The sequence below is a fragment of the Penicillium longicatenatum genome (assembly GCF_028827895.1).
Source record: "Penicillium longicatenatum strain IBT 33135 chromosome Unknown contig_11_segment0_segment0, whole genome shotgun sequence".
Taxonomy (NCBI): domain Eukaryota; kingdom Fungi; phylum Ascomycota; class Eurotiomycetes; order Eurotiales; family Aspergillaceae; genus Penicillium; species Penicillium longicatenatum.
In genome coordinates, this window is record NW_026643117.1 from 856,830 (window position 1) to 884,074 (window position 27,245).

At 50.3% G+C, this 27,245-nt stretch overlaps 7 protein-coding genes across 7 annotated transcripts; 3 read left to right on the top strand and 4 right to left on the bottom strand.

The window, feature by feature from the left end:
* Positions 1-1,075: 1,075 nt before the first annotated feature.
* On the bottom strand, positions 1,076-1,590 carry N7484_000313 (uncharacterized protein; the record flags this gene model as incomplete). The annotated part of the gene is made up of 2 exons (XM_057110734.1): positions 1,076-1,372; positions 1,423-1,590. The coding sequence occupies 2 exons, from the start codon at positions 1,588-1,590 to the stop codon at positions 1,076-1,078; spliced, it is 465 nt and encodes a 154-aa protein (XP_056977960.1).
* Positions 1,591-1,801: 211 nt separating this feature from the next.
* Positions 1,802-5,448, top strand: N7484_000314 (ATP-dependent RNA helicase ECM16; the record flags this gene model as incomplete). Its single annotated transcript, XM_057110735.1, has 2 exons — positions 1,802-2,005; positions 2,056-5,448. 2 exons carry the CDS (start codon positions 1,802-1,804, stop codon positions 5,446-5,448), a joined length of 3,597 nt encoding a protein of 1,198 aa, XP_056977961.1.
* A 179-nt stretch (positions 5,449-5,627) lies between these two features.
* cwc21 (U2-type spliceosomal complex subunit CWC21) lies at positions 5,628-6,302 on the bottom strand (the record flags this gene model as incomplete). Its single annotated transcript, XM_057110736.1, has 1 exon — positions 5,628-6,302. One exon carries the CDS (start codon positions 6,300-6,302, stop codon positions 5,628-5,630), a length of 675 nt encoding a protein of 224 aa, XP_056977962.1.
* Positions 6,303-7,440: 1,138 nt separating this feature from the next.
* N7484_000316 (mRNA-binding protein PUF3) lies at positions 7,441-10,363 on the bottom strand (the record flags this gene model as incomplete). Its single annotated transcript, XM_057110737.1, has 3 exons — positions 7,441-7,859; positions 7,918-10,041; positions 10,108-10,363. 3 exons carry the CDS (start codon positions 10,361-10,363, stop codon positions 7,441-7,443), a joined length of 2,799 nt encoding a protein of 932 aa, XP_056977963.1.
* A 5,298-nt stretch (positions 10,364-15,661) lies between these two features.
* N7484_000317 (uncharacterized protein) lies at positions 15,662-16,210 on the top strand (the record flags this gene model as incomplete). The annotated part of the gene is made up of 1 exon (XM_057110738.1): positions 15,662-16,210. One exon carries the CDS (start codon positions 15,662-15,664, stop codon positions 16,208-16,210), a length of 549 nt encoding a protein of 182 aa, XP_056977964.1.
* Positions 16,211-17,409: 1,199 nt separating this feature from the next.
* Positions 17,410-20,661, top strand: N7484_000318 (mannose-ethanolamine phosphotransferase GPI13; the record flags this gene model as incomplete). The annotated part of the gene is made up of 2 exons (XM_057110739.1): positions 17,410-17,576; positions 17,667-20,661. 2 exons carry the CDS (start codon positions 17,410-17,412, stop codon positions 20,659-20,661), a joined length of 3,162 nt encoding a protein of 1,053 aa, XP_056977965.1.
* A 674-nt stretch (positions 20,662-21,335) lies between these two features.
* Positions 21,336-26,042, bottom strand: N7484_000319 (putative GTPase activating protein (Tsc2); the record flags this gene model as incomplete). Its single annotated transcript, XM_057110740.1, has 1 exon — positions 21,336-26,042. The coding sequence occupies one exon, from the start codon at positions 26,040-26,042 to the stop codon at positions 21,336-21,338; it is 4,707 nt and encodes a 1,568-aa protein (XP_056977966.1).
* Positions 26,043-27,245: the final 1,203 nt, after the last annotated feature.

Genomic DNA, 27,245 nt, shown 5'->3' on the forward strand with positions numbered 1-27,245 from the left:
CAGGCATTAACCCGAGTTTTGAGTTCCAGGTTTGTTTCCAAGTTTCAACCTTGTCATCTCCACGGCTTCAACCTTGGAATATACTACAACACAACGGACACTAGGCCGAGCCTACTTCTTGGGGAAATTGAGTTTTCGGCTGCTCAGTTCCGGGGGTGTTACTGAGTTAAGGGATTAACTGCAAGTCGACTTATGTATTCGACTCGGCTTTGGCCTATTTTATTGGTGGGTAAACATAGACATGGCTGTAACCCGCATGGTACATGCAGGCACTGGTGCAGGGTTCTATTCAGCCAGTCATCTGCTATAATCTCCTAGGTCCTATCCAAGGTTCCCCGCCTTCTGTGGGGAGATCTCCCGGTGTGGGGTACTATCTGTTATTGATATTGGGCTTAGGTGGGATTTCAGTAAAATAAGCAGCATGAATGAAGTACGACACGGTGTACGAGAAAAGACCGCGACAAGAAGCACCAGGGCAAATACCAGTGCTAAGAAATCCACCGATACTTTCATAATTCACTTACGCTAACATTGTGTCTGGAAACATTCTGTGCAGTCTCCCTCGGTGGGGTTGGATTGGTTTGAGTATGTATTAATGTCAAGATGCACTCCAGCCCCAGCCCCACATAGTCTAGCTTTTTCCCCACAGCGGCGTTCGGCCGAAAATTGAAGGTAGCTGCCGACGCCAATGCACATTTCTCTGGGCAGGATCAGCTCCAATCCAGTCTGATTGTAATTGGCAGCTCCAAGATAACACTCTCAGTAGATTCTAGGCCTAGAATCCATGGTGATGCCATTCCACTTTCCCCGCTTAACCCCGCATCCTCTACAAGGAGATTCGATCGGATTGAAGCAAAACAGAACCCCAGATTTCTCTAGTCTGACATGTCACAGAGAGGGCCACGTCCTCTCAATTGAGTTATGGGTATCAACTTGTAATCCTTGAAGGATTCGTAATCACGTAGCAAGCGCAGACGGATTTAGGGAGCTCGTATGTATCGAAGAAAGAACGGATCGGCATTTGCCTCGTGAGCTGTATGGAGTCGACAAGGCAACGTTTTCAAGGACTGCACCATCAAATGCATTGCAGGACAAGGTCGATAATTGCGAAAAAGGAATCACGATCGGAGCCCGTCTTGCCTAGTCCTAAGCCAACGATGAGCAATCGCTGCTCAGCGGGGGATTTGGTGGCAATAGCAGTTCCAATTTGACGAGCTAGAAGCTGGCCAACGGTATCTTGGCCTGGCGCATGACCTCCAAGTAGAGAAGTTGCTGTCAATCCACTGAGGGGTAACAGACCGTCGTCTGCACCGTCCGAAAACGTATGCATGCCATCAGTCCCGGGATTTGGGTTCCCGAGTGGTACATGTAGCTGTAGAATTGTTAGTATTGCGCAGACAATGCCGGTACTTATGGACAAACCCAGTGTGCCAGTCGGCCCTCTTGGGAAATGGTAACCATGATCTTATCGCTGAAGTTCATGACCATGACATCAGTCTTGACCCCATCAACCAATCCCGCCACTTGTTTGGTGGGGGCTGGAAATGGTAGATTCTCAGAATTTTGCAGTACGCTCTCAACAGAAGCCATGGTGATTCGGTCTTAGTATTGCAGTACAAGGAAGTCGTTGCGTGTTGATGCTTTGCTCCCTCCGAGGCGGTCAGTCCCGCCCCACACCATTGTCGGGCATTACCACACCGCCCATTGACCGTCCTCATTTTTTTTTCATGAGAACGAGCGATAGCTCGACTAAACACATTACCTGATTGTTGTCTCTGACCTAGAGACAGGATCGGTAAATATGCCGCCCAAGTTTGTTCCACGCCTGCGAAAGCAGAAGCACCGGCAACAAGAGCCTGATCAGTTGGTGGACACCAATGTCGCGGAGCTAGCGCCCGTCTCCAAAGATGAGAAGGAAGCAAAGAGGGAGAAATTACGTGCTGAACTACGAGAGCAACATACCAATGTGTCTTCGAAGAAGCAAAAGCGCTTGGATAAGTACATTGTATGTGAAATTGCTGAAGCTTTTGACCGCATCCGCTAACATCCCGAAAGGAAAATAAATTGAAGAAAGAAGAGAACCTCGAACTCATCAAGAAACTCGCCAAAGCGAATGCGAATGCGAATACTTCTGGCCTTCAAAGCTCAAGGGAATTGGGGCAGCGCAAGCGACCGGAACGAGACAACATCCCAGTGGTCAAGGTTGATAAAGCTGGCAAGGCTGGCAAAGCTAGCAAGGCTGGCAAAGCGCAAGCGCAAGATTTCTCTGGATATGATTCCGACGACTCCGATGCCGATCTCAAGGCCTCCGATCCTGCGACAGATCCGGTGAATGCGCCAAAGCCTCAACAACCCCTAGCCCCTACCGGAAGTGGATTGAAGCGTCCTCTCGATCTTGGACCTGATGGATTCCCAATCATCAAGAAACGGAAGCGCTCTGCCAAATCTGCTCCTGCACCTGCACCTGAACCAGTGAAAGAGGTCGAATGGGAAGGATTTGGCTCTGATGATGAGGAGGATTCTGAGATGGACGAGGATGATGACGAAGACGAGTCCTCTGAGGGTTCGGACGACGAGGATGATGACGAAGATGAAGACGATGATGAGGATGAGGATGAATCACCTGAGAAGAAGATTCGGCCTCGGGAATCCGCCTTCAAGTCATGGGCTATACAACAGATCAATGAGGCCGTTGGCTTTAAGCCAACTGACGGCCCAATTATCCACGATCAAGCGCAACAGGCATTTGCTCCCCCCAGAAAAGAGCCACGGAATACTGTCGATGACGAGGATCCTCTTCCAGCAGAGCTTGCAATGACCTATAACAATCCTGACCGAAAGGCCTTCAGCGTCGCTGTGGAACGTTCAGAAGAGATTCAAACTGCACGTATGGGTCTGCCGGTGGTCGGTGAAGAGCAGAAGATCATGGAGGCAATCCACAACAACTCAACCATTGTCATCTGGGGTGCTACTGGTTCCGGAAAAACAACCCAGCTTCCCCAATTCCTCTTTGAATCCGGCTTCGGTAATCCAGATAGTCCCAACCCAGGTCTAATTGGTGTAACTCAGCCTCGCCGAGTCGCCGCCGTCAGTATGGCGAATCGTGTCGCCCAGGAACTTGGACAGTATTCGGATAAAGTTTCGTATCAAATTCGGTTCGAGACAACCGTATCTAAAAACACGGCCATCAAGTTCATGACTGATGGTATTCTTCTCCGTGAGATCGCGGATGACTTTTCTCTTCGCAAATACTCCGTGATCATCATTGATGAAGCGCACGAGCGGAGTGTGAACACTGATATCCTCATCGGAATGGTTAGCCGTATTGTGGACTTGCGCAAGTCAATGAGCGAGGAAGATCCGACCATCACACCGCTGAAGGTCGTCATCATGTCTGCCACTCTTCGAATTTCGGATTTCACTGAGAATGCCAGCCTTTTCCGCCAAGGACCTCCTCCTCTGGTTCAGGCAGAAGGTCGGCAATACCCTGTCACTGTGCACTTTGCCCGTCGTACACACCGTGATTATGTCGAGGAGGCTTTCCGTAAAGTCTCGCGAGGCCATCGCAAACTCCCACCGGGTGGAATGCTCGTTTTCTTGACTGGACAAAATGAGATTCGTCAACTGTCCAAGCGACTGAAGCAGGCCTTCAAACCTACCGAGCGATTGGATACCACACAAGCCAAGGTGCAGTTTACAGCTAACGATGCACCCTTGGAGGCAGAAGACCTGGAACTTGGTGGTACCGAAATGCACGACAATGGTTATGACGATGACAGTGATCTGGAGATCACTGGGCTGGACGATCCTGAGGATGACGAGGGCTTCGACCTTGGTGAGGATGCCATGGAGTCAGGTACCAAGGTTCACGTCTTGCCCCTATACTCGCAGCTTCCCACAAAAGAGCAGATGAAGGTCTTTGAACCACCACCAGACGGTTCACGTCTCATCATTCTCGCAACTAACGTTGCTGAGACATCTCTCACAATCCCTGGTATCAAGTATGTTTTCGACTGTGGTCGAGCTAAGGACAAGCAATTCGATTTGTTCACCGGTGTTCAAAGCTTCCAGGTTGGCTGGATCAGCAAAGCCAGTGCAAGCCAAAGATCCGGTCGTGCCGGTCGAACAGGCCCCGGTCACTGCTATCGTCTGTACTCTTCAGCCGTATACGAAGCCGACTTCGCAGAATACACAGCCCCCGAGATTCTGCGCACTCCCATCGAAGGAGTCGTTCTCCAGATGAAGAGCATGGGTCTACACAATGTGATCAACTTCCCATTCCCCACACCACCAAGCCGCCAAGGCCTCATCAAGGCAGAGAAGCTTCTCAGGAATCTCGGTGCCCTCTCTCCAGACGGCCAAGTCACACAAATCGGTCGCCGTCTCGCAACATACCCTCTCTCCCCCCGATTCGGCAAAATGCTATACATCGGCCACCAACACGGCTGCATGCCATACGTCATCGCCCTAGTATCTGCCCTCGCAGTCGGTGACCTATTCGTCTCCCAAAACGAAGTCGACCCTACAGCCTTCGACCCGAAGCCCAAGCCAAAGGATGACGACAGCGACAGCGACGACGACAACAGACCAGTCTACACAAACCTAGACCGGATAGAGGATACAGAGCGCGAGCAGCGCGTAAAGAACTATAACCGCGTTCAACGCCTACTCAGCAAACACGACGACACATCCGACGCCCTTAAGTTCCTCTCGGCAATCTGCGCCTACGCCTACGCCTCCGACGGCGAAGCCTTCAGCGAACAGATGTTCCTCCGCGCAAAAGCCTTCAAAGAAGCGACCCAGCTCCGTCGCCAGCTGACCGACATCGTGCGCGCAAACAACCCAGGCCTAGTCAACGCTTACGAAGCTCGTCTTCCCGAGCCGTCGGTTAAGCAAGTCAAGGCCCTGAAACAGATCGTCACGGCCGGTTTCATCGATCATGTCGCTATCCGCGCTGATCTCGCCCCAGTACCACCTGAGAACCCTCGTGCTCCCCGTCGTGCAATCGATGTCCCTTACCTAACACTCTTCCGGTCGAGGGAGGGTCCAATGGATGATCTCGCCCAGCGCGCTGTCTTCATTCACCCATCTTCTATCATGTCGAAGCTTTCGCCTAAGGAGATGCCGCAGTATATCATCTACTCACATCTCCAGCAGTCTTCCGCAAGTGTAGTCTCGGACCAAGCGCCTAAGATCAGAATGTTCCCGCTTGTCACTCCGAGTGGATTGCAGCTTTCTGCGTTGGCACATGATACCCCGCTTATTGATTATGGCAAGCCGATTGGGAAGACGGAGACTTTGGAGGGTATCCCGCAGCGTAGAGCTTGCTGGGTTATTCCCTCGTTGGTTGGAGATGCGGGTGGCACTGGGTGGCCTTTGCCGGCGAAGAAGGTTGTGCAGAAGAAAGACCCGAAGGAGGGATGGGTTATTGAAAAGTTTGTGGGTTGATCTAGGTTTTCTGTGAAGATATTTTGTATAGACGAGATTATGATATCCAACGCGCATTGGTTGCATCTTGTATCTTTTGCATTGCACTTGTAAAATGAAGCCATTTACAGATATCCCAAGCTTTCAATAACGCCAACGCCCATTGACTAAGACCATGACAATCATATAGATCGATCTAATCAATCCCGCGAATCCCTCGGCCGCCTCTCCCTGGTACTACTAATAGCCCCCGTCTCCCTATCCTCCCGAATCCCCAACGCCCTCCGCAACCTCTCACTCTCCTCGATCTTAGCCTCGGCAAGCTCATGAACCTGATAAGACTTAATCCTCCGATCCTTTGAGCCAGATCCCGAGCCACCATCCCATTTCCTCCCACCCCGGATCGGACCCGGCCGATCCCTCCCAGTAACATCCTCTTCCATCTCCTTAAGAAGCTTCTGGCGCAAAACCTCACACCGCTCATCAATCTCCTCCTCGGAAAGCACGCGCGGAGCATCATCATTCTCTGCATCTTCCTCGCCCTCTTCTTTATCCTCATCCACGGTCTTCTTATTGGCTCCCTTCTTTTTAGCGCTAGCCTCTTCCTCCTCGATACGTTCATTCTCTTCTTCGAGTCGCTCGCGCTCTTCCATCACCTTTACCTCAATTGCGCGGCGTCGGTCATGTTCGAGAATCTGCTTGTCTGGTAGGCGTTGCTTAAAGCCGTGGTCTGGGCCGCTGCCATTTGCGCCGGAGAGGGGTGGGTAGGGGGCGCCGGAGCCTGTGCTGCGGGGCTTGATGAAGGCGTTGTTGCGTTGAACGTAGCCTGATGTACCGCTTCCGCGGGGTGTGGATAGACCGACGTTAGAGGACATGATGTAGACCGGTGATCGGGAATTTGTCTGGAGGTTGGAGGTATATGTAATCGATGTTTGGGAGTGTATGTCGGGTTTTGTAATTGGGGAAGTTGAGTGGTTGCTTTCAAGCTCGGCGGACCGGTTGTCCTGATGCGCCTAGGCGTTTGGTGTATTGCGGATGAAATGTGTGTGTTGAGTTTGATTGTATTTGCTCCGCTTCCCTGCCAACTTGAAGCAAAATTGTAGCCGCGGTTGAGGTACGTGAAGCTGAAGAGAAAGATTGCGGTTGGAGCGCATTTGATAGAGCTTATCGGTCACGTGATGTTATCGCGCCTGTTCTATGGATATTCAAGGACTCTACTCCGGTGACAGGAGGAATCGAAAGATAATGGCCGTCAAATTTGTTTATATTGGGTACATCAGCCATAAGCAAAGTATCAACATATCAGTGCAGACATAAGCAACACGTTTCACTAAGTGTAAACTGTACGCCTCACAAACATAGATAGATAGCAAATCCCACAACAGATATGTGGTGCGTCTCAAATAAAGATGACCTCGAACGGGGAGACATGAAATAATAGACCTTGAAAAAAAAAAAGTAGAAATAAACAAAAGGACAACAAAAACAAGAAGGGACCGTGCCATGCAAAGAGGTTGTTTCTCTCCCGTATTTCCATTCCGAACCGATTCGATTTTCCCATGTCATATGCTGAAGATCGTTGAAGAGCGAATATCCGATGCCCCCATAAAAACACACAGACGCCGAGTTCCCCTGGGGGTGGATCCTCAGACCCACGAACCCATTGACGGTGAGAGTGACAATGAGATAGGTGGGAGGGGAGGGACAACACCATCACAAAGAAGAAAAAATAAACAGGTGAAAAACATGTCAAGGAAACACAAGAAAAAGAGAGAAATGAAGGAACAGAAGAATGACTGGTCCGAGATCACCATGAGAAAAGATAAACAACGAGGCCCTATTCTTGCGCCATCAAGCCATGGTAAAGGGTAAACACATAGACGTTTGGTAACTCATATATCCCGCCGGGTCCCCTGTATGTATACGCCCATATTAGATAAAGCAGAAATGACTTGGTTCACAGATCGCCATTAGAACAATTATGTGGGCAAGCAAAGTAAATTATGCAACGAATTAGTGAGCACTGGTGACATCGACCGAGACAGAAACACCGGTGTTATCCGTCTCGGGACTGGACACCGAGGTCACAGTGCTCTTAGCAAGCCCCTTTGACTCAAGAGAGCCATCGACGGTAGTCTGGTTGTCCGTCGGGGGAGGGGTTGGCGGGGCCGTGCCGGCAAAGGCACGAGGCTGCTCCATGGGGGGGATGGAGCGCTTGGAAGGCTGAGGAGAGGACTTGTGGGAGTGGGGAGGAGTGGCCGAAGTGGTGTGAGACAAGGGGCCAGTGGCTGGGGAGTTAGGGTCGAAGATGAGCTTCTCGATAGCGACGATCTGCTTTCCATAGCTGAATTTCTTCAGCTGACTCAGGAGTGGCTTGATCTGGTCGATGAGTGCCTCGCGTTCAGCGCCCTTCAGCTGACCGAGAACTTTCTCTGTGAAAAGTTAGGATGGGTGAAAGGAACAGAATGGGGTAGGGGGGGGGGTGCTTACGGATGACATAGTTGCCATACTGGTCTCGCATCAAGCCAAGAAGAGGGCTCTCTCCCCGGTCATTGGGAGAGATGAGGGTGGAAATGATGTGATGGGCCTGGCTTGGCTCGCCAAACTCAATGCTCTTCTCAACAACGTTGCTGGCAAACTTATGCTTGGAGTAAGCCAAGAGCTGTGACATGACAATGATGATCATGCGGTTGCGATCTTCCTCGTCGCCATTCTCAATGACATGTTGAATCACGTAGTTACCGAACTGGTCGGGGATGAGGTTAGATGTGCAAGCATGCAGCTCAGCAAGAATAGACTGGCGGTCAACCTCCTCACAGTGCTCAAGCATCCTCTGGATGACCCGGCATCCGTAGGGGTGCGCAGCAAGTCGGTTCACCTGGCCGCGGAAAGCGTTGATGATGAACTGGACGTATTCCGAGGGGACACGCTCAATCGCCTTCTGAATGACGTGGTTGCCGTTCTGGTCGCGAACGCACTTCAGAACGTGGCTTTCAAGCTCCTTGACCATAGCAGCTTGCTGGTCGGTGAGGATGTGTTCGAGGGCCTTTTGCACAACTCGGCAGCCATACATTTGAGTGGACAGGGCAAGGACATGACCCCGCATCTGGTTGGCGAGAATCTTCTTCTGTGTCTGATTGCCGTGCTCAAACAGCTTTTGCACAACGTAGTTACCGAAGACATCGGTCATCAGCTGCAAGCAATTAGGCTGGATCTCCCGGAAGACTTGCTCCTTTTCATCACTGTTGGCGGTCTCTAGCTTCTGCTGGATGAACCGCGAACCGTGCTGGTCACCACTGAACTCAACGACGTGATTGTAGATGTCCTTCAGCTCGTAACGCTTGTTGCCCTTACTGTTTGCTCGGAATTCCTCAAGCAAGGGGCTGCGGACCACCTGGGTGGGATCTTGCTCGCGTTGCGCGCGTGAAGCGACAGCCGCTGTCCCGCCGATTCCACCAAGCTGTGCCATGGGGTAATATCCCTGAAGAGCATTAATGCGCGCAGCATTTTGGTAGTTGGCGTATTCGTAGGCGGGCATCTGCATGCGCGGAACAGAGCCTCCCTGGGCTTGAGCCAATTCCTGTTCTTGAAGTCGCAGTCGGCGCTCAAAAGCGGCAGCCTGGCTGTCAGACATGCGGCCACCAGAGTTACGGTACTGAGAGGTGATATCAAGGCCGGCGTATAGCGGGCTATCCATTCGTGCGTAGTCAGAGGGAGATATAGAGCCATTATCACCACGGGAGCGTGGGTGGTATGAAACATGCATGTCTGCACCTTCTCCGCCGTAGCCAGCCAGTGACTGGTAGCCATCATCGTTCTGGTACTTGCCCCGAGGAAGAGATCCATCGAATGAGGCATGGGGCATAAACGGTGGTCGCTGAGCGCTTCCTTGGGCGCCGTACCCAGCATCATTGAACTGGAGCTTGCTAAATCCCGCGGATAAATCAATAGAGCCGCCTCCATAACGACCATCGATGCTGTGGTTGTCGGAGTAGAAAGAGGGGTTGGAGGAATGCACAGGTCGTTGAGCATAGGAAGCAGAATTGTGAGGCATATGAGAAAGTCCGCTGCGAGTCTGAGGTGGGGAAATGCCGTCCTGAATCCCTGAGGCTAACGATGAGATACCCATAGAGGCCATTTCATCAGATCTTTGTCCATCCATCGCGCCATTGTATCCAGCCTTCACAGGGAATGAAGCTCCCACAGGGCTGCCACCCAGACCGGTGGTGCTCATCTGTCGACGTCCATCGCCGTTTCGCAGGGCAGGGAATCCACCGAATGTAATACCCTCACCAGACGGAGAGACACCCTCGGATCCAGCACTCAAATACGGTCGGTGGCTGACTGTGTTGGCCGAGTTGGTCATTCCCGAAGTTCGAGGCAGGTTGAAATATGATCCATCTGACGATTCGTTCATGGGTGGGGCACTCCGGTCATTGGAGCGAGTCTGAATTGGAGATGTCGACATGCCGCGGTTCTGGTTCATCGCCAGTTGCGTGTTAACTGTGCTCCATGGAAGGTTGGGGCGACCCGCCCAGCCGTCGGACTCGGACGTCGACAGGAGAGAACCCGAGCCAGACTTGGCTTCAAATCCACCATCGCCGATTTGTTGGTCTAGACCCATTATCAGCCCCGATTCATAGCGCGTCATTCCGAAAGAATAAACCTCATCGCACGTACCATCAAAACCACTGCCGAGATTGGAGTCTCCCCAGATGTTGCTGTTCCAGCTCGATTTGCTGCCACCGAATCCTTTCCCGACACCGTTGCTGTGAGATCCACGCGAGCGATCATTGTTCATGCCGGACGAACCCATGTTGGAACCCCGGTTGGATCGTACCTGCCGAGCTGTCAATGTCCGTCCATTCTCCTCCAAGTCGTCCCCACCACTCACGTTGTGTACACTGGTTGCATTCGCTGCCATGGTAGAAGCCATCCCAGGGAAATGATCGACTGAGGTATGTACTCAAACGGGCGGGGCGATTATTTGCAAGTTCGAGCGAATCGAAACTAAATCACAGAAGCCGAGTGATTGTCGGCCGATATTTGCAGATGGGCACCAGGCACCAGAAACGGCGTACACGAAGGAATATAAAGACTGTTGATGTCGTGTGCCCTTGTTAGCAATGGATCACTATCCGCGGGGATGGTAGGATCTTGATCGGGTCCTAGGTCGAACTCCCCAGCTAAGGCATATAGGGTTGCGAGGAGCACTCACGAAAGGAGGGGAAGCGTAGGGATTCCGCGACGAGCGACACGGAAAAAAGACGAGAAAAAAAAAGCAGAGACCGATTACTTCTGAAGTCCCTTGTTTCTGTTTTCACAAACCACGGGCCCTTGACATGTACAGGTAGCAGAGGAGGGTGGGGAGGAAAGTGAAGCACTCAAAAGGCGAGAGAAGGGGTGGAGGATAAGAAGGGCGAGAGTGTTGGACGTCAAGGAAGAAATGCGGGAACGGCCGAGCAAGTAGATGCAAGGCGACAAAGAATTGGAAGGATGGAAAATCTCAGGTATTCCTTTCTCCCTTCGTTTGTCGCTGCAGCGGGGATCACAGTGAGGTCGGTACGCGACGTTACTCTGCTCCGTGCATGCTCCAGGAATCTCCCAGGTTGCCGATCGTCCTCATGTGCCTTGTGGAGAGGCAGATCCCCGAGAATGGAAGAGTGTTTGGGCAAGACCCTGGATGGGATTTGCGCAAGGGGTGGAGGAAATAGAGGAGGGATGGGAGGTTTGCGATTTTGCGAGGGGGCGATTTCGACTCGGGGGAAAAAAGGAATAATCCAGCTGGAATGCGCTCGGTTGCGCAAAAGATGGATAATCCGGGATTTAGTGGGTCGATGGATGGGAATGTGGAAGAGAGACAAAGCACGGCATTAATGTAGTCTCCAGCTGTCACACAAGCGCCAGCATGACAGCCAAAGCTGGTCGGATTTTTTTTTTCTTGCGGTGAGTGTCTGTCTGAGGGCGAGAGAGAGGGGAGGGATGGAGGAGAGAAGGAAGAAAGAAACAGAAATTGAAGTTGACAAACGTAACACGAAGAACGAGAAAAAAGAAATGTTTTCAGGGAAACTTGATAGATAAGAATTAACACTTTTTATGCTTTTTTAGTTATGGTCAAGAATGAGATGAGCAGATCAGCCGCCTGTATTGTCCGCGTATTACCAGGCCCAGCGATGACGCCTTGAAACGGGGCCAATGGGAGAAGGTACTTGCGGCGCCACCATCTAGGATACGTGGGTACAGGTACCCTTCTGGCCCCTCAAAAGTTGTTCGGGCGTTTGTTGTGGGTAACGGTATTGTCACAGTCGATCACTGGATCTTCATCTCTCCGAGCTTCTTCCTCTCCACTCCATTATATGTATACTCATCACGCTGATGATAGTTTAAGATTCTGGTTTCTTTCTGGATGTTTCTTTCTTCTGGATTCTCTGATTTCCAATGCTTTTTCAAATACAAAAACAGCCTAAATGAGTTGGTGCTGCACCTAATCCCCACTGACCGCCATCTCCATGGCCTAGATTTGACATGGCCACGGAAAGCAAACTCACTAAATAGGACAATACCTCCCCCATCTATAAATCTACGTGAAAGCCTGATGTCACTCTGCTTCGGGCAACAGTTCCTGTCCACTTCCTCTATCCGTACCCGACCCGATACCCCTCTAACCATGGTCTGGGACGGTCGTCAGAGCCTATCGGCCACGTTAGCCTTTGGGCAACCGACAGAGCCGGGTTCTACCTATACACTTGTTACATACCGTCGAGTATGTATAGAGAGTAGTTAAGTATAACCCTGCATTGGGGCCATATGGATAATAATAGGATCACTGATCACATAAACCCCCGTAAGTTACTCCGATCGGATCCACTTAAAAGGACCCTAGCCTGGATCTGAGCAAGGTACACACCGTGACCATCACGCTCTTCAGACTTCTATATCGGAGTCGAGTTCATTATTTACTGAGTCGCCGGTCAAGGACGGAACAGAACATTCTTGAGAAAACAAGCTAAAATGCCAAAATCCCAAGGACCGCCACCAAACTATGGACTCCTTCCCATTCCAGGCCTGAAGTCTCGTTGGCTCCTGATCTCCGCCCAGTCGGAAACTCAATGGGGGGAGGACATGGATCGACGCCCTTGATGGATCTAATGTTCTCTAAATCAATAGTCTGGATCCAACAACTCCAAACTTGAAAAAGAAAACATAAAACGATTAACTGAAATACAAATCTAAAGTCCAGTTAGAAAACAATGACAATGATATGCGAGTCTCACAATAGTGTGCTCGATCATCAATACTGCGCTTGGGGCATGAATGTAGGCTCGCGGTTCCAAACTCCTTGCTTCCGCATCTTGGATCTAAGATGCCCTGGAGATCTTATCCCATAATTCATCTCGAACAAGGTCGTGGATCATAACTCTACCGAGCCCATTATTCCAGCGGGAATCCTAGTGAATCCAGGCAGAACTCGAGTTCTCGCCCTTCATGTAAATAATCACCGTTACAAGGCATCCAGTTCAAACTCCGCCTCGGCGGGTTTCCAACGAGCCCGAGACATGACCGGAGTCAGAGTAATACAGTCCTCGTCTAGCAAGGAAGCGCACATTCGAATCCTTGCACAGGAGTCGCACACAAGCCCGTCAGACTATCACTCGCAGCAATCTTCGATCTTCCCCGGATCTAATGTATTGACTCGAGGGTCCGGCTTGCCTTGCCTGTACAGTTACGTAGGAGGTTCCATGTGGGGAACCCCTCTCTTCTTCTCCGAGGCGACCGTGTGTTTTGGCGAGTTTTGCGGTAGGGGACTGGTTGGTTACTTAGATAGAGTGAATAGTCGGGGTGGGGGGATGCAGTGCTTCATGTCCTGTAGGTCATTTCCAGGTTTTGCTTTACTTACATGACAGCTAGTTTCTTTTTTATGGTTTGAGCTTATTGATTTATCGATTCGCCCCCGCGACGGATGGTGATGTATCACATTCAAGGGTCTAGGGTATTGTTTATAAGGCTCTGCCGGTGGCCCCGGGGAATTACCTATTAGTGGTGAGCGTATGGTTTTCGAACTTGTGCCTTCCAAGGCCCAGGTGGAAGTAGGGCATGCAGTTGGTTTAATTCTTTGTTTACCATCACCTGGCCAAGCCCCGGCATCAAACATACCAACTTTGATGTCATATGATTTTGATCAGATGCATCCAGCTGGGTATATATATGTCCATTGTACTGTATGCTCAATAGGATGTTGAGGTCGATGGTTGGGGTAATCTGGGCAGGGCCAAATATATATCTATCTGATTAGGTGCCTAACCAAGTCAGGCTTATTCAGGTCTTCAACTCTTTGGTCAGAAGTCGTGCACGTCTACTGGTGGATATAAAAAGCCAACCTTTGGAAACAGGTGGATTTGGATAATGTCATTGGCTATATGATGGTCAACTATACCAGAGAAGGGAACAATGCCCTGGTCGGATGAGTCTGTGTGCCGTCCAGCAGCTTAGACACTTTACCTTTTCTATAGAAGCCTGTGTACAGAGAATCTTCAGTTGAGACAGAAAAGTTTAAGCAACTGTAAATACTCAAGCCTTAGAACATGAAGTACCCAGGTGTTTGAATTGTCACATTACTTACACAGTATTCACAATTCGAGACCTGGGTTAATACTCATGCGCTGGCTGCGGGTATCCGGGGATCTTGCGACCTTAGCAGAACGCCATGCCGACTTGGCAGATATGTGTCAGAATGTTCTAATTCAGTCTAGTGGTGCCTTGAATAAGACCACGCCATGAAGTTGCGCCCAAATCCGGGACGCCTTGGCACTGTAAGATTTAAGTCCGGGATTATGGGGTAGACTCGGTCTCTCGATATATAATGGGCGGAACCCTCAGCTCCGAGGTCCATAATGCGACCGTTGCCCCGGGGCTTGAACATACAATCTTCAAACCAGGGAAACTAAGACATATCCAAGCAAAGGAAGTGAGAAAAGCATAATTGATTTATCCATGCCCTGGAAATTGCCTTTCACTACTATAATGAGCAGTTGACACGCTAACCTTCTGGGGTTGGGGCGAATGGGTGCTAGGTAGCAGGTCAAGATAGATGCGGAGTTAATGTACGAAACTACCCCAGGGATAATAACCTTGATATGAACGAGCGTTTTGAATGTAAACATTTGCAAAGTTAAAACGGGGGTTTCAATGGACCTGAGACACATAATCTGCCATGTCCATTCATGTTGTTTCAAGTCTTGTTGACTGGTCCCGAGTATGAGACCCTGAATGTTTATTTTGATTCACTCTATCTAGGTGACCCACAATAAAGGTCTGCAACATCTAGAACCCTAAGTTAATATACCGTTGCTCGTGTGCACGAATCTTGTTTTACCGATTGCATCATCAGCTTACATACGTTCAGGTTCCACTAGTAGCGAGTAAGTTGTACTGTACATACCAATATCTTCCATAAGAGGCGTCCACTGTTAGGGTAGGCCTGATGGAACCATATTCGATATTGATCTCGATACCAGTTTATGCGCATACCTAGCTAGTTGATAGTCTCTAGGCATGCCTGTAATGGTTCAGGGGGCCACAGGACAGGAACCAAAACAAAAGGCATAGTTCGGTGGATCCAATCATTTCCCATTGACCAGTGAGAACGCGCCGCCCGCTGCACCGCTGCCGCGCGCCCAGGAACCATTGCCCTACGATTGGATGACCGAGGTAATAATCACGGACAAACACGAGCCCCGTTCGACCAGCTAGACCCTGATGAGTCTAGGGCGAACAGGAAAGACCCAAATCCAAAAATAAAGAGAATTGGACTGGAGAAGCAAAGTCAGGTCTAGGCTTGTGCGCACTAGTGCAACCTAACCGCTCTCCCTTTTCCTTTTTCCCCTTTCCTCTCCTCCATTCTCTAACCACATCCCTCTCTTCCCCTCCATTCTTTTCTTTGCAGTGTCAGCTTCACTCTTTCAGCTGTGCTGCCATTCATTCTTTTCGGTCGAATTAGGCACTCCCTTTCCTACGACCTCCATTCTTTCCCGACCAGCCTCGACCCCGACTGTCCGCGACTAACGTTTTCGAGTGCTCATTCCTACGATCTCTTTATACAACCCCGGATGATATCCGCGACGCTCTTTGGAATTTAACTTGGTCGATCATTGTCGACACTTCACGACACGTCTCGATCCTTCGTCTCGAACAATCAACCATCGACAATCGACATCCGACAAACCCGATCGACAAAATGATCAATATCATCCCCCGAATTGTGGCTCGTGATAACAATAACAACAACAACAACAACAACAATGATGGTCTTTCCGGTCCTATGGTCGATCTGCTGATCGCCTTGCTGGTGCTCATCTTGATCGCGCTCGCTTTGGTTGGTGGACTTCTTCTCATCCGTCGCAAGCGTCAAGCCCAGAAACAGTCTATTCTCCCTGTTCACAACGGCCAGAGCCCCTCGCATCAACGACGCTTAACCATTACCACCAACAAGTCCGACTCCGTTCTCGTGTATGATGAAAAGCGAAGCTTGATGCAGAACTCCGACAGCCCCCCACCCAGTCCGGTACCCGAGATTCGCATTACTTTCCCTGAAGAGGAGGATGCGTCTGGCAAGCGCCAATCCGGCCGCATGGTCGTGGTACGCATCAGCGATGCTGGCAGTATCGGTCTTGAACCGTGTCATGAGGACCTGCCTCCGTACCAGACCACTGACACTGGTCGCTTCCAGTCCCTCGATCTTGAGCGGATGGGTGGATTAAAGGAGAAGGGAGAACATTACTCCTAATGTCAATGAACATTGCGGCGAACTTCACTTGCGAATAATTATCCCCGCCACTCGCCGTTGACATATGACAATCTCCGCCCGTCACCACTCAACTTTCACTTCGACGACCCAAAAGCATGACGAGCATCTTGGCGAACCTCTTTTTCATCTCCTTCCCTTTCCATATACCTATTTTTCTCGAACATGCCCCCCTCCGTGGCTTGCACATACTTTGGCCGTTCATTGCTTGTTGACATCCAAGCAATTCGCTCTCCGAGGGGGAACTCTTATCCTGCAAGATATACTGTTGTTTCTCTGGAGAGATCTGTCGAAAACCGGATTGTGTATAGCGAGGGCCTGCCGCTTATTACTTGGAGTGTTTCAATGTTTTTTTTTCACTTTCTATTTCTCATGGCGTTTCACTCTTGCGGTCTATGTTGTCTTCAACCCTGTTACGTTCCTAGGGTATTTGGAAGACGTAAGGCAATTCTTTGATTTATTTCCTTTCCTTTTCCTTTCTTCATCTACACCTTTTCAAAGCGGCGTCTATTTTCTTGTCCTTATACGGACCCGCTCATATGTCCCCTTACTTTCTTGTGCCTTATTGGTACTTCCGGCAGCTGGATAATGTATGTATTTAGTCCTCTTCACTTTCCTTGCACCTAGGCAAGTATATGCACTTTATTTGACACTTGAACAATGGAGTATTCACCCAAGTAATCAACTAGTAGTTCGTAGATATTTCTTTGTGTGTAGTCCACCCGAGAAGCGGCCAATCAGAAATGCCGATCCGGAGCTCTCCCCAACCCGCCGCTTCCGCGACATCAGAAATTCGCATTTCTTCTCGCCTTTTATACAGACGCTCCTTACATTTGGGTTGAGCACTGTCAGTTTTACAAGCTATGTGCAGCTTTTAGTATCTTCATCTCGGGAAGCCGCTCGCCAGCAGAGCACAGACAGGGGCAAACCTTTGCAAAACCGCCTTCCTACTCCTATCCACCACGCTCATTCCCTCGCTTCCCCTTTGCGACTGCTGAAGGCGGGTCAATCGTCTGGACCCGTGCTGTTTACGGCTTCCCTCCCATCGAGTCAATTTGCGCCCGTGCACGCCTTTGCTGCCGCCCCGCTCTCCGACCTCCTGCATATCCTGCCGCAATCAAAGCATCCCCAGCCTGTCATCGCGAATTGTGGACTGTCGCTAGTCCAGATAGCTGCCAGAAATGGCGCCCAAACCTTCAGGTCCTGCAGGGGGCAATGCATCGCCTAGCGGACCCAAACCCTCATCAAAGGGAAAACAAAGTGGTGTGCCAGATTTCAAGGCCCTGCAGCTTGAGTCGGAGTTTAAGAGCAAGCACTTCGGTGTGCTGGGTGTATTAACATGGATATTGTGAGTTATTGTGGAGTGTGATAGATGGTTCTCTAGAGCTCTGTGCTTCGAAGTGAGCAATGACTAATTTTGGAACGCTATCGCCTTTAGGTTATTACATCTTGCTGGTATCTATCTCTTCACCAAGGGTTTCCTTCTTACGCGCATGGTACTGGATAACAAATCCTCATGTGATGTTCTCCCTTTCGACGGCTCGAACAACCAAGTCGCTACAAATACAAACGGAAAAGGGTGCTGGCATGAGAAATCATTCGACAAGGCCGTTGTTATCATTATTGACGCTCTCCGATACGACTTTACGGTGCCTTTCGCCTCGCAAGATGAAAGCGAAGAAGCTCACCTCTTCCACGACAACATTCCGGTTCTCTACGAAATGGCTGTCAAGAACCCCGCTAATGCGTTCTTGTTGCCCTTCATCGCCGATCCACCGACTACGACCCTGCAGCGCCTGAAGGGCTTGACTACCGGCACACTGCCTACTTTCATTGATGCGGGCTCCAACTTCGCCGGGACTGCCATCGATGAGGACAATCTGGTTGCACAATTGCACAGCGCCGGGAAGACACTAGTCCAGCTTGGCGACGATACTTGGCAATCGTTGTTTCCTGGGTACTTTGATGAGAACCTCACCCATCCATACGACTCGTTCAACGTGTGGGATCTACACACCGTTGACAATGGCGTCAATGAGCACCTATTCCCACTCCTTCGTCCCGAGAACAAGGGGAAGTGGGACGTGATCTTTGGACATTATCTCGGTGTTGATCATGCCGGCCACCGCTATGGACCCAACCACGCTGCCATGGCTGGTAAGCTCCAGGAGATGGACAAGGTCATTCGCAATATCATCGCCTCCCTAGATGATGATACCCTTTTGGTAGTCATGGGCGATCACGGAATGGATATCAAGGGTGACCACGGTGGCGAGTCAGACGACGAAGTCGAAGCGGCTTTGTGGATGTACTCTAAACGAGGAATCTTTGGACGTACCAGTAAGGAGACTTTGCTTCCACCTAAGCATGCTCGAGAGCGTCCTGTCCCTCAGATAGACCTTGTTCCCACTCTATCTCTTCTCCTGGGCATGCCGGTCCCGTTCAACAACCTGGGTTCTCCCATTGAGGAAGCCTTTGCGGGATCGAGTGGTAACGACTGGGCTAATTTGCTGGCTGTTAACCGGTTGACAGCGGCACAGATCAAGAGATACCAGCATGAATACACTACCACCCACGGGGCAGGTGACGACGATGAGTCGTTGGATCTTTGGTCTGCTGCGGATGCAGAGTGGAAGTCTTCCTCTAAGGGCTTCACTTCGAAGTCAACTAACGTACGGGCTAGCTATGACCTTTACCGCAAGTACCAGCGACACACCCTGGACATTTGTCGCGGACTTTGGGCCCGCTTCGATGTTCCCAGCATGATCCAAGGTGTCGTGCTCCTTCTTGGTGGCATTGCTTTGCTGGTTCTGTATGCTCGTGGCATGAAAGCAGACCGGACTGATCTCACTTCCAAACTTTTGTCATCTGTTGGTATTGGATCTGGTGTGGGCGCGGCGGCCGGTACCGTCTTGGCTTTGTCTGGCCTCACTGACATGGGAGCGATTGACCTGGCCATATTGGCCGCTGCTAGTGGAAGCATGATTGGTGGACTTCTCGCCCTAGTTAGGAAGTCGGCGCAGTTGACTGTGCCCCTTCCCACTGGCATGTGGGGATGGCTTGCCTTCTTCTTCACTGTGTCCCAGTCTATTGGATTCGCATCGAACTCCTATACCATCTGGGAGGATGAAATCCTGCTTTTCTTCCTCACAACCTTTGGTGTGTGCGCTGGTATCTCGTCTATGCGCCAGAAATCGACGCCCGACCGAGTTCTGGGCGTATACCATTCGCTTCTCTTTGTTATCTTGGGCCGCGTTGCATCTTTCTCCCGTCTGTGTCGTGAAGAGCAGATGCCTTTCTGCCGCTCAACCTACTACGCTTCTTCAACCTCGTCCACCTCAGCCCCTTGGCAGCTCGTCATCCCCTTTGTGGTCATGCTATTCCTTCCTAGTGTCGTGCGGTCCTTCTATATTGGCTCCAAGTCATACGAAGATAACGCTACCTTGTGGATTGGTTTCGCTTTCCGCTTCGGTCTTTTCATTACCTCGGTCTTTTGGATGCTCGAAGGTGCCGACGATGGCGAATGGCTCCCGCTGAGCAAGGAAACCTTGAAATCACTCCGCGTATTCCTTGCCCAGTTGGTGCTTGCTCTGGCGTTCGCTGCAGGAACAGCTGCATTCCTCTATGCCAAGCCCTGTGTCAGCATCAGCGTGAGCCAACCCCAAGAAGACCCGAACGCGCCCCCAACTCCCTACATCGTCGGCCAGGAGCAGAAGCCCCGTACAACCGTGACCGTCCTCGGCTTCGGCAACATGTACGGCACTCGCTTCTTCTTCATGGTGATCAATTTTGCCCTCGCCATCATCCTCATGTCTAAGCCTATGGGCCAAGGCGCACTCGCCCTGCTCCTCTGGCAAATTCTCTCCCTCCTCGAGATCCTCGACACAAATGCCCTCACTCTCACCAACTCCCCCATTGGGCCCGTCATACTCGGCGTCCTAGGATCATTCTATTTCTTCAAAACAGGCCACCAAGCCACCCTTAGCAGCATCCAATGGGAAACCGCCTTCATCCCCCTCTCTACAATCCAATATCCCTGGTCCCCACTGCTGGTCATCCTCAACACCTTTGGCGCTCAGATCCTCGCCGCCCTTGCCGTCCCACTCACCGTCCTCTGGAAACGGCCTTTGCAAACACATGACCGTGTCTCTTCTTCCTCTTCTACTACTAAACCCGCAAACCCGGCAACAAAGCTTCTCTCAGACGTCATACAGGCAGTCTCTACCCACGTCCTCTACTTGGCTACTATCAACGTTGCCACCACCATGTGGGCTGGTCACCTCCGTCGCCACCTAATGCTCTACCGCATCTTCAGCCCCCGTTGGATGATGGGTTCTATTGTCTTGGGTGTTATTGATGTAGTCCTTTTGGTATTTGCTGTTCCTGGTGTGCGATTTAGCACTGTCAGCGTTGGTGAAATCTTTGGCTGGTGAAGGAGTTCAGCTTGAAGGCTTGAGCTTTTAATAAAATCTGAATATCGGGTTGGGAATCGATTTTGATGAAATCCATCAATCCTGGAGATGATATCTCCCATCCCGCTGACTACCGATGTCTACAATCTTCCCACTTTTTCCCTCTTTCTATTTTCATTGTCTTGTCTAAAATTTACATGTAATTTACATAAAGAATCAATATATCCTGACATTTTACCTATTTCTCATCTTTACTTATAATAGAAACAAAAATCAATCGTCATACATAGATTTTGTATTGCTATTGCTATCTGATTCTCAAGAGCCTTAGCCCTCTTGATGTAAGAGAATTTATTTTTCTTAAAGGAAAGATAAGAAATGATAAGGCTCAGAAAGCTTTTCCAAAGAAAAACGCCCTAAAAAAGATAAACAAGACGTAACTTTTGGGGGCAATGGGGGTATTCACAAATGCTGCCGTGCTGCGTTACAAGAAGCAAATTGATGTACATGAAATCGTGACTTGGGTTCGTTCGTAGTGAGATTCTGTCGTTCTTTTCTTTTTTGAGTGAGCTGGGATGGTGGTTGAGCATGACGTAGATGTCTGACGAGGAGAAGAATAGAGTCCGCGTTGGTGTATTTGTAAAAGAAAGGAGAAAGTAGGTGAGAGAAAGGATGAAGGATTCGGTGGAAGGCACTTAGCGGCCCCAGCGAGAGAAATCCAAGTTCTGGAGAATATTGCCTTCTGAGGCGGATTCCCATTCCGAGGCATCCGTTCGCACGGGAGCATTGCGCGTAGGAAGTTCTTCGGAGAAGATGTTTGGCTTCGTGTTGCGGCGTAGGCCGGGGTAAGCGCCCTCGGCAGCTTCGGAGCCTTGAGCTTGTGCAGCCAAGGCACGTTCGCGGACCTTCTTGATCTCCCGGAGGCGGGCGCGCCAAGATGAAGTATGTTCGCCGCCCTTGTTGTTCCACACGAGCGAAAAGGAGGAGGCGCTGAGAGCCAGAATGCGGACGAAAGATGCCAAGTTCTTGCCGGAGATGACCTTGGGAGTTGCTGCGGCTGAAACGTCGGGGAATCCGGGCTTGCTCATCACTCTCACACTGTAGTAGAGCTTCTCCGGGTCCGTTTCTCCCTTTGCGGCGCCGGATTCATCATAAGCAATGCGACTGGAAGGAGTGATGACGATGTTGATGGAGTTGAACTCGGATGGGATCGTGTCGAAGTTGAAAGGGAGGTTCGATTTGTTGAAAACGATGGTGACGAAGTTATTGCCAATGTTTCGCTTCTTGTTGATACATGCAGGATCGTGCTCAAGGTTCGTAGGCATCATAGTCGCGACGTGGTATACAATTTCGGTCACTCGGTCACGCCAAGCATAAGTAGCCTCACCATCGGTGTCGGCATACAGGCCCTGGGTGTTGAATTGGGCATTCCGAAGCGATACTTTCGTGCCTAGGCCAGACAAGAAGTATTCGTAATCTGGAGAACCAACCGTATTGGCGAGAATTTCGGCTTCCTTGTTTTGACCATTGTCTAGATAGACGACTCCAACGCGATGCCCGTCCACAATATCGGTTCTATCAAAACTACCGATCGCCCGGCGAGTGATGTCGTCCTCAGGGACAGGAATAGGCTGTATCACCATGGGAGTAGGAAAGGCCGATGTAGTCATCTGAAGCATGATGTGACTGGGGAGAACTGCCGTGCGCATATCGTCAGAGTGCAAGTGTGCATCTGGTGTCGGAGGAACCTGATGTGGTAGAACAGGTGCCGTTCGCTGCTGGTACACAATATAGGTTGTTCCAGATGCCTGGCGTTTCGAGATTTGGGTCAACCCAGACACACCCGCAGTCTCAACGGTCACGATGCTCAGGCCTACAACCCAGGACTTCTTGGACACTGGGCCATCCTCGGGGGTGGGAGGGAAAGTTTCGAAGGGAACAGTCTCGCCCAAATCCGAGAAGGCAACACGTTGCATCAAGTCAATAAAGACCTGGCTCTGTTCCTCAACCACCTCTTTGCCTTGCTCGTCATGGAAAATGAGTCGACTAGTGATCCAGTTGACATGCTTGGCACGGTCTTGCAGCTTCAGAGAGATATACCAGAATATCATCACATGATACGTGAGGCTCATGATGTAACTAGACATGGCATCAGCTGAGAAATTGTCCGCGGCTTCTGCCGCGCCTGTCGCAATCTCTCGTGCACCAGCACTGAGTCTGGATGGAACTTGCGGAGAGGAGCGGGTGGGGGATTCGGTAGCCTTGTAACGTTGTTCCCGCGAGGTCTGTAAAAAGCGAATACAGATACCAAAAACAGTTCGAATCTCTTCTTCGCGCAGATTGATGTAGACGTCAGGCAGACGAGCAAGGAGAGCTAGGAACTCCAAGATATGAACAGCTAGGTTTGACATAGTAATGACCTTGGACATTCTGTCGAGAATGCTCATCAAAGACTTTGTCACCGACGCTGGGATTTCATGACAGCAAAGGGAAAGCGCCTGGATACAGCCACGAGATGTGGCACCCCAAGACCCAATGATTCCCGACATAAAAGCTCGGACGAGATCATCTTCTTCGCTCTTGGCAAAATGCTCGTGATAGCTGGTAAGCATGGATAACGCATCAAAGATACACGCAGCCACATCGCTCTTTTTCAGACCAGTAGGTCCAGGAGGCTCATGAAATGTCTCATTCTTGACTTGATCACACAGAATGCTGCGCAGCAGCTTGATCTGAGGACTGGAGCTCTTGAAAAAATCCTTGTTAGCAAGCTGAGGACCGAGGTGTGTGAGGACGTAGCTGTAAACATCCCAGTCGGTTTCCCGTTGCAGCAGTAAGATCACGACCTCAAGCCACATATTGACTTTCAGTACACCCACTTGTGCAGGGACGATCTCACTAACAGGGCTCTGAGCCTCCGCTTCAGCTTGTGTGTGGGCGTACACTAGTGGACTAGATTCTCCAGGGGGTTGCTCGGGAAGAACCTGCGGCAAAGCGTAGGTCCAGACTGGAGGTGTCAGCCTCAACGAGCGAGAAGATATTGAGCCTCGGGCTGGAACCGATTTGGACAACACGGAGGCTGGGAGATCTTTGCCAATGAGTTTGCTGGTAGGAAGTGGCGGCACGTTCTCGGTTTGAGGTTCTCTCAAGGGACTATCGCCGGGGCCTCGGGTTTTAGAACCGACGTCAATATTGCGACCCAGCACATTCATTAAAAAATCACCCTCCGAGGTCGATACCACGGAGACAGAACCAGCCGAGTCACACCGAAGCCGGAACAACAGCTTCATGACGGTGAGGCGGGAATCGGTTGGGCGATCTGCAGACTGAGCGATTCCCAAGAGCGATTCGTAGATAATAACAGATTTTGTGGCAGAATAATTCAAGGCACGGAGCATCATCTTCACAAGACCCACGGCACATACGTTCGCTAAGGTCAGCTCCAGGACACTCGTTGTAGACGTACGGCGTGATGAAGGTGCATAGCTCGAACTATGCCGTGGATCATCTTTGATGAGGTCATGTTTCATCGGCGAGCTAATTATGTCCACTAAGCGTTTGAACACGCTATCGTCGCTTATTTGCATAGCAGGCTCGGTTAGGAAGGAGACCAAGGACTCCAAGAAAAGCAAATCATGTTCAGCCGAGAAATCCTGCAGCAGGAGATCTAAAAGGCCATGCTCCTCGGAGAAAATGAGACATTCATTTCCAGAAAGTGATTCTTTCAAGGTATCCAGGGCCATGATCCGAATATCGGAAGACTGCTTTCGAGGCAGTATAAAACGCTCGATCAGGTCCCGACAACGTTTCACCCAAACGGCGCCTTCAGACGGACGGCAGAACTGATCCTCTCTCATCATGTTGATGATAAGTTCAGACTGAGAAGGCTCGATATGCTGGTGGCTTTTCGCTAAGAACCGGACGGCCTGATGTCTTTGTTCTTTGTTGAGCTGTTCCCAGAGAGACTCTATCACCGAAGCGATCCGGATTATGTCTGCCAAAATGCTCGACTTAATATCGTCGTGCGTACCCTTGGCAGGTGTCTGCTGTGGGCTTGTTGGCGACGCGACCGTATCTTCAGCATCCTGGAAGACTCTCCGAGAGCAAAGAACCAGGAGACTGATGAAGCTTGTCCAATCGCATCTCAGAGCGATACCTGTATAGTCTCCGTCCAGAATGTTCAGGCACAGGTCCAGGATCTCAGCATCAACCCGGCGGTCGTCCTTGTGGGCAACGATCATAAGCGAGTCGATCAATTGCTCAAAAGGAATCTGAGGCATGCCGCCCTGACCGTAGGCGTGAACAAGATCAGAAAAGACGTAAAGTGTACCACGGATAACATTCAAATTGCGGGAGGAGTCACCATCAGAACTCTGTCTCATGAAGCCATGAAGAGTGTTGAGCATCTCTGACTGTCTTCGAGATTTGGCCAAGCTACGCACAGATCGAGAAGTAGGTCCAGAAAGAGATTTGACGGAAGAATGGATGCTGCAAAGAACTTCCAGGAGAGGAGTAAAACTCTTGTCAGGTACGTCTGCATAGACGATCACGGCATCGAAGACGGATAGCGCATTCTTAATATCATTTGCGACACTAGTCTTCTTGCAAACGGCGAAAGTCTCCGTGAGAAGCAGTTCGATTTCTTCCTGAGTCGGAGGTTTGCGCTGTAGTGTAACCAAATCTACTGCGAATTGCAAAAGATCTCCAAGCACAATCTCTTCATGTACGACGCCGTTCGGGTGGCCCGACTTTCCCTTCTTCGTCTTGGAACGTGCCGTGGCGATGACCCCATAAAGAGGTACAATCCAAGAAGAGATAATGTGTAGGATGGATGTGGTGGTAAAATCCAGTTTCCGGCCATGATCCGACAACGAGATCAGTGACTGAACGCGCGAGGCAATTACATCTGCTTCAGTTGGGCAAGCAATTGATTCGAATATCAAACGCCTGGCCGACGGGCTTAGATCCTGACGAGCCGCAACTGCTTCCAACAGCTTCGCCCCACTTTTCTGAGCATCAGGAGATTCATGATGCAATAGGTACTCCGCCGCTTCCCATAGCCCCACTGATTGCTCCGGAGTGAACCATGAGATAGACTTGGATATAGATTCAGCTTCATCGATAGCGTGGATGACATTTTGCTTCTGCGACAAGTTCCGAAAGGAATTGTCAATGTCCGGAGCACTCGGAGTGTCCGAGGAACTGGACACCACACTTGCTCGATGCATGGATTCGAGCCCAAGAACTTGACGATTATGTGATGTCGAATCGCTGCTGTTTTCCGGGATCGATACGGGGGAGTGCGATTTCGGGCGACCAACGGCTAACGTTTTGAACACATCTGCAAAACTAGTTGAAGAAGGTTTGTTTTGGGGTACTGATGGAGCATCGTCGGAAGACATCCGCCTTATGACGGTAGATGGAGGCTATATTCGTGGCTGGGAGGTATATCTGTTCATCCGTGTCACACAATCAGCGTGAAAGGTCGCATGACATGGGTGGGTGATGGGCGATCAGGAGAGCTGATATGTGAATGAGTCACTTCACTAGACCCTGCAGAAGACCTTACCTTGATAAGATAGCTTAAGAAGAGCTATATACCACAAGGGTAGCTCTCAAAGGAATGCGCTGTACATTCAGGGATAAGGGATGACGCAAAATGAGTCGTGACAAAAGTACGATTCGGGAGTCGATATCAAAGCGGGACCCGGGTGGAGCAAGCCACAAGGAATTGAGGAGCTGCGCAGGAGTCACAGGTGCAATATGGGCGACACAGCACTGCCCCACAAGGTGTGATATCTTTGAATGTGCAAACTAGGGCACAAGAGAGGGGGTGTAAAAGATTGTCTTGGGAATAACGGGGAATGAGGTTATTCCAGCCCAAGTCACCTGATAGGTCATCAAGTATGTTCACCGCCCAATAGTTGGGGCAAAAGACTCCACAGCTAAGGTGGGGGGCGGTGAGCACCTATGATTCGTTGATATTCATGACGTTCCCCATCATCTAGTCGGAAAACGTTCAGAGTTTTCAGAGGAGTTGGAGTCTTGTTTAAACCATGATGAATTACCGGGGACTACTTTAAAGGCAGAAAGATGCCCTCTAATCCAAAAATAAAATGAAAATGGAAATAAAAATGAAAAAACACCGCTAAGCATCAGAAAAAGAAAACTGATTTGGGCAGGAATCAAACACCGGGATCGATTCTCATTCCCAAAGTCCTTTGGAGGCACTTAGGAGCAGTATCAACAACATTGGCTAGGTCCCACAGTTATACTGGCCATCTCGGTCTCAGCTTGATCCCAGATTAGGGCTTGCGGATCACTTTCCTATGTAATATTCGGGAATGTCTTTGTCGGAAGCGACTGCTCTTATACATCTTCCCGGAATCATGAGCTGCGGAAGACCACTAAAATGTTAAGAGTTAACCACAGACCTTGAGCTAAAGCCCAAGGTTGAATGCCAACCTTCAGATGTGCAGACAGTGTTTTCAGTTATCTACCTGGGCAGCCGAGATATGATCCATACCAAGTGCAAGGGCCCTAAAGGCAAAGCTGGGCACAATAGAAATCTACAGACTGGGCAGGACACTAGAAGTATGTACAGT